The sequence below is a fragment of the Salmo salar genome, chromosome ssa11 (assembly GCF_905237065.1).
Source record: "Salmo salar chromosome ssa11, Ssal_v3.1, whole genome shotgun sequence".
In the NCBI taxonomy this organism is placed as follows: domain Eukaryota; kingdom Metazoa; phylum Chordata; class Actinopteri; order Salmoniformes; family Salmonidae; genus Salmo; species Salmo salar.
The window spans coordinates 20,846,845-20,861,724 of NC_059452.1; the positions used below are offsets into that span (position 1 = coordinate 20,846,845).

At 42.0% G+C, this 14,880-nt stretch overlaps 1 protein-coding gene across 1 annotated transcript in view; it reads left to right on the plus strand.

Annotated features, from left to right (window-relative positions):
* LOC106562218 (protogenin A) overlaps nucleotides 1-13,099 on the plus strand; it is a 43,193-nt gene extending 30,094 nt beyond the window's left edge. Inside the window, exons 11-19 of the mRNA XM_014126945.2 lie at nucleotides 3,008-3,103; nucleotides 3,229-3,415; nucleotides 5,860-5,987; nucleotides 6,598-6,768; nucleotides 8,026-8,202; nucleotides 8,498-8,621; nucleotides 8,752-8,893; nucleotides 9,024-9,137; nucleotides 9,274-13,099. Of these exons, the coding sequence (XP_013982420.1) occupies nucleotides 3,008-3,103; nucleotides 3,229-3,415; nucleotides 5,860-5,987; nucleotides 6,598-6,768; nucleotides 8,026-8,202; nucleotides 8,498-8,621; nucleotides 8,752-8,893; nucleotides 9,024-9,137; nucleotides 9,274-9,720 (1,586 nt within the window). The 3' untranslated portion in view covers nucleotides 9,721-13,099. The remainder of the gene's footprint in view (nucleotides 1-3,007; nucleotides 3,104-3,228; nucleotides 3,416-5,859; nucleotides 5,988-6,597; nucleotides 6,769-8,025; nucleotides 8,203-8,497; nucleotides 8,622-8,751; nucleotides 8,894-9,023; nucleotides 9,138-9,273) is intronic.
* Nucleotides 13,100-14,880: the final 1,781 nt, after the last annotated feature.

The window sequence follows — 14,880 nt, forward strand, 5'->3', positions numbered from 1 at the left end:
CAAAGCCTGCCCCCTCTCACAGCGCCTCTCCTGGTAATTACTGCAAGCCCATTGTAATGTGTGGCTGGGCAGGGGTGGGACTGTGAGACCCTGACTGCTCCTCTTCATAGATGGACACTGGGACTGTCCAAAGCCGGCCAGCCTGACTGTGGACATGGGACAGGAGGGACAGGAGGGAGCTATACTAGTGTACACTAATTCATTGACTTTTACTAGAGAAAGTAAAGATATAGGAACCTCACAAATATGTGCAGTTATTTTCCTATCGTTGTTTTCAACAAACAAGAACTCATTAGCACAACTAAATGTTTTCTGGAGCAAATGACTACAGTAGCCTAGTCATTGACCCATCTATAATGTAGAAATATAAAGAGAGAAGCTTCATATTTTTATGCAATCATATTATCAGTAATATTTCCTTTGATCCAATTCTAAGTTGTTGTATCTAATCTTTAGAGGATACCACATCGTTTTTAAGACACTTTTAAGTAGTTTTTCTCCCCTTCTGCAAGTCACTTCTTTATCTTTCCCCATTAAGGCTTAGGGAACAGAGAAAGGGCAAGGATTCTGAGGGAGAAAAAAAGAGGCTCAACTCGTATTCCACACCCATGACCTCAGATTCCTTCTGAGTTTTATCTATGCCTGACCTGCTGGCTCCATTGAAACTCCTCAGGGCTAGGGGTCTTAGTGGCTCAAACCACACCCCTCGGACTCTCCTCCTGCCCATCCCCCTGCCTCCCATGGCCCTGACTCCACCCCCTGGACCCTCTCATAGCCTGAAGGCCCTCAGATCGATCCTAGAAAAAACACAGTTGTTTTAGCTCTTGGAGCATAGTAAACATGATGAGATGGTTGTTCAACAAAGTGGTTGGACTTTTCACAATGACTGTAATTGCTTTTTGAACTGTTCAACTCTTTTGAAGATATAGAGCCTGCTCATCATTACAACATATATTTTCACACACATGCAGTGAATATGATCCTCTAGCAGTTTGTCATATGATCAACATGGGTTACCCTTGGGTTTAGATCATCTAATTTAAGGTTTCCCAAACTCAGTCCTGGGCCCCCTCTTGGGTGCACGTTTTGTTTTTTGCCCTACCACTACACAGCTGATTCAAATAATCAAAGATGGATGATAAGTTGGAATCAGCTGTGTAGTGTTAGAGCAAAAAACAAAACGGGGGACAGGACCAAGTTTGGGAAACCCTGATCTAACTGACTACCTCTTATTTGTCTCTGAGACATGATCACAGAAACTGTTAGTAACGTAGAACTCATAAATGACTGCTTCTGTGACTGGAACTGAGAATAGGCATGACTTCAGTTTGTATCTACACTCCTGTGCTCCTCTCAACGTTTATGTCCTGGAGCACAACCTAGTGGTCATGTTCTACACTGCATTACTGTTCCATGGCGAAAGGGAAGGGGGATACCTAGTCAGTTGTACAACTGAATGCATTCAACTGAAATGTGTCTAACGCATTTAACCCAACCCCTCAGAATCAGAGAGATGCGGAGGGCTGCCTTAAATCGACATTCACGTCTTCGGCGCCCGTTGAACAGTGGGTTAACTGCCTTGCTCAGGGACAGAACCATAGATTTTTACCTTGTCAGCTCTGTGATTCAACATTTCGGTTACTGGTGCTCACTATTCCACTGATACTAGTGATGTTATTAGTACCTGTACTCTGTATATCCTCTCATGAAGTACTGCGATCTAGCTGTATAATTCTGTAAAGCATAGATGATGTTCTATACAGCCTACTACACTTACCCCTCTCTTCGGATGGATAATGACGTGTCATCCCACAGCCTCTTACGTAGGCCTATGATGTGCTGTAAGATCTCATGTCAGGCTGTGCAGCACTTCAGTTTCCTCTAAACTAGACTGTATTTCAGTGCTGTTTCGACAACTGACGACTGAAATGCAAATCAATATGTCCCAGTGTTTTCAAAATAAACGTATTGAATTAACACTCACAGATTGAAGATAATTTGCTCAGATTCCTCTGCCTACTGTGTGTGTAATGATGGGTGACATACTTTGAAATATTGAAGAGCCTTGGAATTCCTAGGAGGCTGTAAGCCATTAGTTTGATAGATCCTCAGCTATTTCAACAAGGTCCTCATGGTGGCAGCAGGAGCTTCCTGTAATTGCCTGTGTAATGATATTTTAATACACTGCAGCTGGTTCACCCAATACAGCTATACTCTAGCTCAGCCATTTTTTCTGGAATGAGTTATACTATTGTTACACACAAAACAGGGTAATAACACATTAATATGATGAAGTATTACCTTTTAGTACCTTATCTGAATATGTCATGCACAGTAACCTGGTTACTCCAGGATGACAAGATATCAAAGTCTGGGAGACAAATTAACCAATCAAAGCAGATATGAAGTGAAACATTTGGATAGTGTTTGGCCTGAACTTTTTATCAGTGGCCTGTTGGGTACAGAAACGACATTTAACTTAGCAGCGTTTGTTCTACCTGGGGTCTGTAAGGCCACTGACTCTGGCCATGTGATTGACCGCTCTGTCTTTCCTAGGGGGGGCATTGTCCTGTGGTTTAACCCCCCTGTCCTGGAGCTGAATAGGACTGACCACTGGCCAGCAGCCCTGGGTGGGGGAAGGGTTCCCCTATTCTCCCTGAAAAGGCAGAGTGATGGATAGAGGAGCTCCTCTATTGTGTGCCTCAGTGCCCTGAGCAGGGCAGGAACTGACCTAGGGACTGGGCTCCCAGCACTCAGCATCTGTCGCAGAGCTCCACAGCCAAACCTCACTGACCTCTCAGCCATGCTCTTTCTGATCCAGCACCCTCACAGCCCACTGGTTGGAGAAATCACACAGCCTCTGGTTCAGTGTAATGCCCCCCAGTGGACAGACACACTCACTTCCACTGTAGGTCACATTGGTCAAGTTGAGGTGAATGTCTATGATATGATGTATACTATACCCATAGGTCCACAGTGAAAGATATGTAAATGTTGTTATTTTTAGACCCAAGGAAGAAGTACCATGTGAAGCTCCTGGCGTTCAGTTTCATAGGAGATGGCTACCAGGCAGACCAAACTATCAGCACCCCTGGATGTGTCTGTAAGTTCGTCACATAATGCAAGCAACCATTGTCTATAATGATGGATGATAGTTATGATAATGATAGTTATCAATCCTTTGACGCATGAGTACCTCTAGCATTCTTTTTTTTCTGTGTGTATCAGCGGTCCGTGATCGTATGGTGCCCCCTCCTCCACCCCCTCACCACGTGTATGCCAAGGCCAACAGCTCGTCTGCCGTGTTCCTCCACTGGGGGCGTCCAGCCTTCACCGCCAGCCAGATCGTCAACTACACCATCCGCTGTAACCCTGTGGGCCTTCAGAACGCCTCCCTGGTACTCTACCTGCAGACGTGAGTGTCCTATATAATACCTTCCTCTTCATACTCCGTAGCACATAGTCATTTAACTGGATAGAGGGTGCTTAGTATGGTCATAGAACTCAGGTTAGCACTTAGTACGGATTTAAGAATTTGCAGGTCAATTGCCAAAGTATTGGATCTGATTAATAATCTCCATATACAATATACAGTTGAAGTCGGAAGTTTACATACACTTAGGTTGGAGTCATTAAAACTCGTTTTTCAACCACTCCACAAATTTGTTGTTAACAAACTATAGTTTTGGCAAGTTGGTTAGGATATCTACTTTGTGCATGACACAAGTCATTTTTCCAACAAATGTTTGCAGACAGATTATTTCACTTATAATTCACTGAATCACAATTCCAGTGGGTCAGAAGTTTACATACACTAAGTTGACTGTGCCTTTAATCAGCTTGGAAAATTCCAGAAAATGATGTCATGGCTTTAGAAGCTTCTGATAGGCTAATTTACATAATTTGAGTCAATTGGAGGTGTCCCCGTGGATGTATTTCAAGACCTACCTTCAAATTTGGTGCCTCTTTGCTTGACATCATGAGAAAATCAAAAGAAATCAGCCAAGACCTCAGAGAAAATATTGTAGACCTCCACAAGTCTGGTTCATCCTTGGGAGCAATTTCCAAATGCCTGAAGGTACCACATTAATCTGTTCAAACAATAGTATGCAAGTATAAACACCATGGGACCACGCAGCCATCATACCGCTCAGGAAGGAGACGCGTTCTGTCTCCTAGAGATGAACGTACTTTGGTGCGAAAAGTGCAAATCAATCCCAGAACAACAACAAAGGACTTTGTGAAGATGCTGGAGGAAACCAGTACAAAAGTATCTATATCCACAGTAAAACGAGTCCTATATCAACATAACCTGAAAGGCTGCTCAGCAAGGAAGAAGCCATGGCTCCAAAGCCGCCATAAAAAAGCCAGACTACGGTTTGCAACTGCACATGGGGACAAAGATCGTACTTTTTGGAGAAATGTCCTCTGGTCTGATGAAACAAAACAGCATCATGTTGTGGGGGTGCTTTGCTGCAGGAGGAACTGGTGCACTTTACAAAATAGATGGCATCATGAGGTAGGAAAATTCTATGGATATATTGAAGCAACATCTCAAGACATCACTCAGGAAGTTAAAGCTTGGTCACAAATGTGTCTATTAAATGGACAATGACCCCAAGCATACTTCCAAAGTTGTGGCAAAATGGCTTAAGGACAACAAAGTCAAGGTATTGGAGTGGCCATCACAAAGCCTTGACCTTAATCTCATAGACAATTTGTGTGCAGAACTGTAAAAGCGTGTGCGAGCAAAGAGGCCTACAAACCTGACTCAGTTACACCAACTCTGTCAGGAGGAATGGGCCAAAATTCACCCAACTTATTGTGGGAAGCTTGTGGAAGGCTACCTGAAACGTTTGACCCAAGTTAAACAATTTAAAGGCAATGCTACCAAATACTAATTGAGTGTATGTAAACTTCTGACCCACTGGGAATGTGATGAAAGAAATAAAAGCTGAAATAAATCATTCACTCTACTATTATTCTGACATTTCACATTCTTAAAATAAATTGGTGATCCTAACTGACTTAAGACAGGGAATTTTTACTAGGATTTAATGTCAGGCATTGTGAAAAACTGAGTTTAAATGTATTTGGCTAACACGGAACCCAAACCGGTTGTGCGCGTGCGCCATCGTGCACTATCGTGCATACATTTATTTTGTCCCCCTACACCAAACGCGATCACGACAAGCAGGTTAAAATATCAAAACAAACTCTGAACCAATTACATTAATTTGGGGACAGGTCAAAAAGCATTAAACATGTATGGCAATTTAGCTAGTTAGCTTGCACTTGCTAGCTAATTTGTTCTATTTAGCTAGCTTGCTGTTGCTAGCTAATTTGTCCTGGGATATAAACATTTAGTTATTTTACCTGAAATGCACAAGGTCCTCTACTCCTACAATTAATCCACACATAAAACGGCCAACTGAATCGTTTCTAGTCATCTCTCCTCCTTCCAGGCTTTTTCATCTTTGAATTTATATGGCGATTGGCATCTACACTTTCATAGTATTACCACGACGACCAGTAAAACATTTCGTCTTTCAATCACCCACGTGGGTATAACCAATGAAGAGATGGCACGTGGGTACCTGCTTCTATAAACCAATGAGGAGATGGGGGGAGGCAGGACTTGCAGCGCGATCTGCGTCAGAAATAGGAATGACTTCTATTTTAGCCCTTGGCATCGCAGACGCTCGTTGGCGCGTGCGACCAGTGTGGGTGCAATAATTGAATAACATGGATTTCTATAACATAGATGTCCGGTCTGGTCAGCATGTAAGGTGTATGTAAACTTCCGACTTCAACTGTATGTTCTAAATCCATTTTTATCACTGTGGTTCTCCTCTACAGTGCTGAGAAGAACATTCTGGTCACAGACTTAGAGCCCAACACCAGGTATGAGTTTGCTGTCCGCCTGCACCTTGACCAACTGTCCAGCCCCTGGAGCCCTGTGGTCTACCAGAGAACTCTGCCTGAAGGTGAGCACCAACATGGCTTCATACAACAGCACATGCTGTATAGATTAATAGAATATACTCTCAACCTTTTTGGGCTCCGATGGTATTTCCTAGCCTACAGAAATAGAATACTTACTGGAATTATTGTGCCTGTCTTAAGACTGCTTATCTCCTCGGGACTCTCACAGTCACGTATCCATAAGGCTCTGCGTTCTGCAAACAAATCACAACTAGAGCGCAACCACTTGACAGATCCTTGCCAATGAGCTCTCATTTTCCCTATAATGGTGTTTTGCTCTTGAAAGGATGAGAAAGACACAGGAGCAAATTCATTGAACTGCACAGTATGCTCACTCTCACTGCATTATTACACATCTACACATCTCTACGGAAAGGGATCATAAGCCAGGGTCATAGCTTGTGAGATGTAGTTATCCTTTTGAGTGACATCAAAGAACCTACTCTGATTGAAATGTCGCTATGGTCTAGGCCCTGGTTCAGACTTACATTTTCAGTATTCCTCAAAACTCATTATCAGTTACGAAGAGCAAATAGAATTTTTTATGACAGTTGTACATAATCGTCAGCGATTTAGCCTCAGGGGTAAAACTGGCATTTTTTTCTTCCTCAGCACCTACTCTGCCACCGTCAGGTGTGAAAGTGACTCTGATTGAGGACGACACAGCGCTGGTGTCATGGAAACTTCCAGATGAGCCCAACTTGGCGGTGACACGTTATACCATCCTCTACGCTTCCAGGAAGGCCTGGGTAGCTGGAGAGTGGAAGGTGCTGCAGAGAGAAGGTGAGCCAAAGAGAGAATGTGAGAAAGAGAGAGAGAGAGGAGCTGCAGGCTAAACTGGGCTGCAGAGACAAAGAGCCCTGCCCCAGCTCCACACCATACAGGCCATTGGAAATCAACTCATTTCATCCTCCAGTCCATTTCTGTATTTGTTACTAGTCCTTGTGATCTCTGGTTGTTCTTATATATCCCCCTCCTGTTGTCTTACCAATCAAAGGATGGAGGCAGGTAGCCTAGTGGTTACAGCGTTGGACTTGTAACCGAAAGGTTGCAAGATTGAATCCCCGAGCTGACAAGATAAAAATCTGTCATTCTGCCCCTGAACAAGGCAGTTAACCCACTTTTCCTAGGCTGTCATTGAAAATAAGAATTTGTTCTTAACTGACTTGCCTAGTTAAATAAAGGTAAAATAAATTTAAAAAAATAATATATATATACTTTGAGCTTTGATTTAGCACTGGGGTTGGGGGTATGATCTGTCTTTGTGGCTTTAGGTCCAATATTCTCATTCTCAAGAGTATAATCATTCAACCTGAAACACACTAGTCAAGAGTACGGTAGTTACTATGGACTACTACCAAATAGTTAATGTGGCCATAGCAACACACACATATGTTTTGTGTACCCAAAGGCCTGACGTGTGGCAGTAAGTAATACTGGCCAGCTGCGAGAGTGTCCAGCTCCTGGGTAAAGAACACAGATTCTGGGTAGCATAGGCGTAATTGAGAGCAGATGACTCCAGGAAATGTGAGGCATCTGATCTTTCCTTCTAAGCCACAGGTGAGGGGGTCAAAAGTGAGGCTGTTCACAAAGCCATCCTGCCTTGCCCCAGCCCCCCACCACTGTAAATCAACCCTGTCACCCCAACCGTTACTGCTGGGACCTCAGTGGAGCTGGGTGGTATTGGGGGGGGGGGGTAGAAGAGCCCTCTGATCCCTGACCCTCCGTCCTTTGCCTGACAATCTGGTCACAAATATCCCCCCATATGCCTCAGGTTATGTGTTTTTTTCCACTGAGTTGTAAACCCCTGTTCTTCATGGGTCAGTTGAAAATGGGAGAGGAGCAGAAAAGAAAATCAGGCCTGACATATTTCCTCCAGTTCATTTATTTAGAGATGAATTTGAACAGCTATATTTATTACCACGTGGCAAATGACAACACCACAGCGTGTTGAAACAACATTCACATTTCCATTTCCTTTTATTGATGAGGCTCAAATTGGTTGACATAGGTCACTAATCACATATTTCTCGGTGATAGGGAGCATCACCATGGCTCTACTGGAGAACCTACAGCCGGGGAACATCTACCTGGTCAAGGTGTCTGCGTCCAACGATATGGGAGACGGGCCGTTTTCACACACCGTAGAACTGGCCGTGCAGAACGATGGCTCCACCTCCGGTCACAACCCCAGGCGCTCCCATGGCTCAGCTACAGGTTAGTGACTAATGTTGTGCATACTTGGTCTTTCGTTCATTGACTTTCATGACAGGATTCCTGTTGTCGTCGTCACTTGACCTACTAGATGTAATATAAATTCAATAGCTTGGCCTGCAGCCTTGGTCTCCTGCTAAATTAATTACATTGTAATACATCTCTGTGAATGCCAGGGGAGGTGATTGCCAGTTGTATTGATTTTGATACAGTGTGGAGATGTAGTACCCACACAGAGCCTAGATAGGAGTGTATGTCTCCAGTGGCTGTCTCATCACTTGTGACAACTGTCTTGCAGTGTTCTCTGGTGGCTTCTACCACCTGGACCAGAAGTCGATGACCGGGATCATCGTGGGGGTTTGCATTGCACTGATCTGCATCATCATCTGTGCCTTCATCCTTGTCTGCAGAGGCAAAAACAAGTAACCATTTTAACAGATTCAGAGTGATTTTGTTGTAACTTGATATGAAATTACTTTTCTGACTGCCCAGTTGGTTTGGATAGAACCTCTTCTGTTATTTCTATATTAATATTGTATGATTGTTTGACAGGAAATCGTCAGCTACTAAAGCCATCAGGCAGGAGGCTGGTCAGGTCCCCTCTGCTTCGGTCCACCTGGGCTCTGAGGGCCAGGCTGAGAATGCTGATGTCATGGTGCCAATGGTGAGAGCAGACCACTTCATTGATGCCAAGGTAAGGGGATATGGCTCTGTTACGCCCTTCCTTTCCTCTAACATTTCCTCTTGCATTATGTCTCCAAGGCACATGGAAAATAACCAATGTAGACAGATTCAGAGCATTGCAAATTTCATTTAATTTCCAGGGTGGAACAAATCTGATCATCAATAGCCTCGGACCAGTTTATACAATCACTGAGAAGAAAAATAAGTGGTTTTCCTTCAGAAATCAGAAAAAACTGAATGCTAAGAAAAGCCAGGTAAGAAAGATAACAAACAAAAGTGTTCAAGTAACATACCATTACTTAAATAGAACATAATAGGAGGTGAGACCAGCAGCTATTCCTCCTTGTATCCATATGAGTTCCCTTCTTTCACCCTTTCTTACTTACTCAGATCCAGAGGAAGAGCCATGGAATCTGCTCGTACCAGCCAGGAGTAACAGTGCTGTGCTACGAGGATGAGTCTCTGTCGTCACCCAACCAGCCCACCTCCCTGCAGGTCCTGTTTGGCCCACCTGGTGACACAGAGGGCTCCTCCAACAGCGAAGGCAGCCACGAGACAGGCGACTCAGGCCGTTACTCTCACGACGACATAGAGATGACCAACCTGTCCTCTGGTCCCAGCAGCCGCCCTGCGTCTCTGAAAGAGGAGGAGAGTGGGGGGTCAGGCTGCAGTCCTGCCCAGGAGAGTGAGGGTGAGCTGGGGGAGCAGTCTCACCTCGACCTGGAGATTCCATGGAGAAACCGTGCAACCATCACCACGATCAGGCCCCAGACAATTCCCAGCCTGCACTTTCTCTCTAGCAGTCTGTGTGACCTCCCATCAATCCCTCAACCCTAAACTCACTCCACTGTTCTAAAAGACAATGAGCAGTTATCCAAAAATCCAGGTCTTTGGAAGAACTGGGCTCTGGTTTGGGTTCTGGTGATTTCTATCAAAGAATCTTCTTCTAGTGAATGTGTACTCATTTTATTTTGATTCAATGTTTGTGTGTATGTGTTTGAAAGAAAAATCTCACCCACCATGAATGTTTCAAGAGATTGTCAAAAATGTGACTGTTACATTTCTGACATTATTTAAGAGTTTATCACTGGAGCAAAGTGTAGTGAGCCCTTCTTTTGCTGATTATCTACCTCAGTTTACCTCTCGGTAAACTCCAACTATATATTTAATAATAACGACTTATACCTGAGTTATGGAAGGGGTCTCTTTCTTTATGGAACAACTGATACTTCCTGATTGCAATTTGTTTTTGCTAGGTCAGATTAGTCCCGTATTAATTTTCCTCCTTGTTTGTAATGAAGTATAGGGTTGTAAGGGTACTGCAGATCTCACTTAAAGCTTTGTCATTTTATTTTTATCACAGGTTAATTGGACTATTTCTCAGGTTACTTGGCTATGGTAGATTAAGGGCCAGTACAATTTACTACATAAGTTGCTGAAATTCAATAAGCCAGTATGACACTTTTCAGGTTATCCATAGTAATAATGGTTAAGATTTTTTGTTGTTGTCAATGTGCAGTTGCCCTTGCAATTCCTGTTTTATACTACCTCTTTTTAAGCATTATTTTGCTGTGTTATTATTCTCCTGAACTCAGGGAACTAGGTTTAGTACATTTGAAAAGCCATGTGTAATGTTCCATGGTTGACTGACAGGGTATTTTCTTAGTGCTGAGCTGCTCATTGTAGAGGGTAGTTGCCATAGATCTGTATTGAATGTATCTCTAGAACATTGTCAGTTACGGTTCAGAGCCTTGTGATGCCCTACTCACAGGTGGAAAAACCTGTGAATTCAGTTGGAATTATGTGTCTGTGGTATGGCAGGCTATCTTTTTGGTTATTTTGGGAAAGAACATACCAAAAATGCTTGTGTCGACGCATTTCAATACAGCAGACCTTAAAAGCTTTATAAATGGCCTTAATGGGGAAAGAGACCCTCAGATGTCGGAGACAAACAGAAAGGCTCCTATACCAAAGTCCGATCCATCTGAGGTCCAACTCTTTTACACATGGGGATGGGAGAAGTGTGAAGAATGATTGTTGAAAACCAAAAGCGTTAAATCAGTGCGATGGAAGTGAATGGAATGAACACCAACAAAACATTTTCTCTCTAAAGATATCTATATTTTTGTCGACGTTTATGTACTACTGAGTACAGATTCAAGTTACTTTTTTGTTCTTTAAGTAGTTGATACTTTACCATAGAGTAGAACAATAAGTTTAGCACTTGTCAGATTAGTTTGATTTGTTGATCACAGCCAATGTGCAGCGGTGACTGATGCTATCATACAAAGTAATTGTTTGCTCCCTCTGTTTGTTTATGATCTCTCAGCGGGTCCCTGGGAATATTACAATGAGGTTTTTCTCATGTATTAGACCAAAAATCGAACGCAGATCAGCTGAGATGCTGCTTCCAAGACAAAGCCTTGCACATGTGTGCCCCCGTTCTGTGACCAACTGAGTTGAGATGCGGGTTCTCTCAGAAAGTGCCCCCAGGATTTTGGGCCCTTGATAATGGTTAAAATGACAATAATAATCAATGTCATGCACACTAACCAAATCATCCTATTATTGGTTTTCTTTAGAGCTTTACTGTTGCAACTAGATGTGTACATTGTAGGGGGAAATTATATGCAGAGCTAAATACAGTATATTATATTGATTCTCATCCTACATTGCAACAGTATTTTCAATCAACGGATTTCTAACTAATAGGATGACAGTTTGCATGAAGTGTGACACAATCAGTTTTACTTTCTTTTGAATGACAAACAATGTATACCAAAGAATTCAGTTCACTGTTGCGCATTGGCAAAAGATCCATCTAGACGCATATCTTTGCATGATATTTTCTCATTTTATATGGTTCCAAAAGCTTTACCCCCATTTAGGTTTTGATTACTACTTAATAAATGGGTGTCTATTAGACCACAAACCAAGATGAAAGTTGTACACCATTAGTGCTTTTAAATGTGCATTTGTATTTGTCATTGAAGCAAAAAAGACAGATTTTTCTACATTCTTTTTAACTTTTTCTCACTGGAGGAGAAATATATATTATTGTTATTTCTATGGGGTTTCGTATACCCCAGTTTTGAGAAAGTACCAACTGAATTTAGTTTTTTCCTAGATGCCTAAAATGTATTAATCTTTGATACGAATGTGAATACCCCTTTAAACTGTTGTAGATGAGCATTAGTCTGAAAAGCTGTGTTAAAATGTCAAGTTCATATTGTATATGGAATATTTGAGTTGTTTTTGCTTTTTATTTACATGTGTAATCCTCTGCATTGTTATAATGCCCGGTGACTGCAATCCAACTCTCTGATAACAGCTAAAAACTGGAATAGACAAGTTATTATTGAGCAGTAACAGTATTGTTTTTGTCTTTTCAATTGTGATAAAGAGTAACCATAGGGTTCTCATTCTTATATATGTTTTCAGAATCATAATGTTCGAGAGGGTTCTGCATTCTCGTATTGGTTGTGAATGTCCAATAAGTGATAAACCGTCGTCTACCTCAGGTTCCTCTTCCAGCTTTTGATAGAGATGTGATGGATGCTATAGTCAGAGGGGGTCAGTGTTATTCAAGAGATGGAAGAACGAGTGATGCAGATCCAGTCCTGTGTCTCTTAAATTTCAAGAGTTGTGTTCTCTTTTTTTTTGAACAAGTGAATATAAAGGGATAAAGTGGAGGACTTGGTGTGAATCATAATTATCTGGTGCTCTGAGTCCCCTTTTCTTCTGCAGTCATGTTTTTCTGTAAAGGCTGTGCTGCTGGCTTTAGCTGCAATGGTGGAGGGCTGTGGGTCATTTACAGTTAAACTCAGGGGAACCCACAGCTGTTCCACAGTTGTAGTGAGAGTAGCTTTGGGACACAACATTGGGAGTCTGTGTAACCAATACACACTCTCTCGTTGTTGTGTTTCAAAGTTATAGTAAGAGCAGGCACAGGCCTTGAAATCGAATGTACCTTTTGTCATTATTCTGTGTTAATGTTTTGTTTTCCTTTTTTCTGTTTGCTCTTTGATCACAACACCAACAGCTTTTCTTCAAGATATTCAGGCAAGCCTTGGTCCTTACTACAACTTTCTTCATGACGAAAATGTTATAGCCTACTTGTCCAATTAAAGTTACAAATAATTTAAACAATAAATTATTCTCAGAATGACTGATTCTGAGTTTAAATAAAAAATAAACAAATGTGAACTTTCTTGCACGTATTGGTATGTCTGTCCTCATTGTTACTCTAATACAGTCACTAATAGTTTTATAATAATACTCTAATATTTGTTTGTATTAGTAGTTTTTATAACAACATTCTTTGTAACTCACACATTTGCCATAGTTGATCACACGATGCATATTGCCATTAATTTTTGTTGGCTATTAATTCTTGAAGGTGATCTTAGTGGTCTCCATTGTATCAGTGTGTGGGGCATGGAAGGGACACATCAGGCTTACCTGGAGGGTCCATGTAATTGTCGTTATTGTAGCCAATACAGTAAGTTAAAATAAGCCTTTTTATTGATATGGGTATAGCTCATCAACATCCTTTCCTGCTGACTGAAAGGCAGATGGATGCTATTCTCTTTAATTGTGAACATGGCTTTTGCTACGACAATTGGCCTATATCTCTAAATGTATACAGGTGTAGGATCTTAATTTGATCACCCCGTTGTTGCAGGAAATTTCTACTTTAAAATGTCAGACACAATAATTCACATTTCCTGTGGCTGCAGGATTATTTTCCTGCGGTGAGAAAATTATCACAGTCGCCTTTTTAAACCTTGAATACACTAGATGTTTGCATTTCCTGCAACAACAGGGTGATCAAATTAAGATCCCAGACCTGTATACATTTAGAGAAGTAAGCCAATTGTTACAGCAATAGTCGTGTTCACAACTAAAGAGAATAGCATCCGTCTGCCTTTCAGTTAGCAGGAAAGGATGTTTGTGAAGAATAACCATACCAATAAAAAGGTTTATTTTAATTTACTAGTAACCGAAAGGTTGCAAGATTGAATCCCTGAAATGACAAGGTAAAGATCTGTTGTTCTGCCTCTGAACAAGGCAGTTAACCCACTGTTCCTAGGCTGTCATTGAAAATAAGAATTTGTTCTTAACTGACTTGCCAGGTTAAATAAATGTAAAAAAATAAAAACTAGCTAGTATGACTATAGCATAGCCAGTAACCAGGTATGGCCAACAAGATAGTGAGTGCCGGCTAGCCAACTTTGTTGAGTTTGTTCTATTGGCATGCAAATTTTATAATAAGTGCTGCATCTTAGCTAACATTTGTATTTTTAATCTATGAATATTCTATGAGGGGGCGTGTACATCCAGGTATGAACAAAATAAAAACAAAAATCCCAAAATGTATTACATTTTGTTATTTCTTTTCCGTTATTCCCTATTGACAACTTGCAGACTTGTTTACGCTGCTGTGCGTTTTGTTGCCAATCTTACTTTGCTACCTGACGGTTTTTTACTTTTTCATTACCGTATATTTTTACCTTTTCCCTCACTCAACTTTTTTCATTCAACTTTTTCACCCCGGAGGTTTTATCTGGACATGGTTCGTCAGGACTTCAAACAGCCGAAGCTAAGTAACATTAACATGATGCCTTCTAATTGCAGTCGTTGTACTTATAATATACAGAACGATCGTATTACGGCGAGGATAGCTGTGCTGCAAGCCCAGCTTCAGACGCAATCGTTAGGCAAGGGTCATTTCAGTGTAGGAAAGGATGAAACAGCGTCTGTGCCACCAGTAAATACAGATAGTAGTATACATCCCCTCGCACGGTCCCCGCAGCCGGACATCTTTCTCATGGCTTCTGGAGGGAAACGCTGTAGGAATGCTCAACCGGTGTCGCTTATTCAGCCGACAGAAACTTTCAACCGGTTCTCCCCATTAAGCGAGTCGGAGTCGGAGGCCGAGACCTCTCTGGTCTCTACTCCTCCCGTTGTGGGGTCTGAGACGCCGACGGCTCCCAC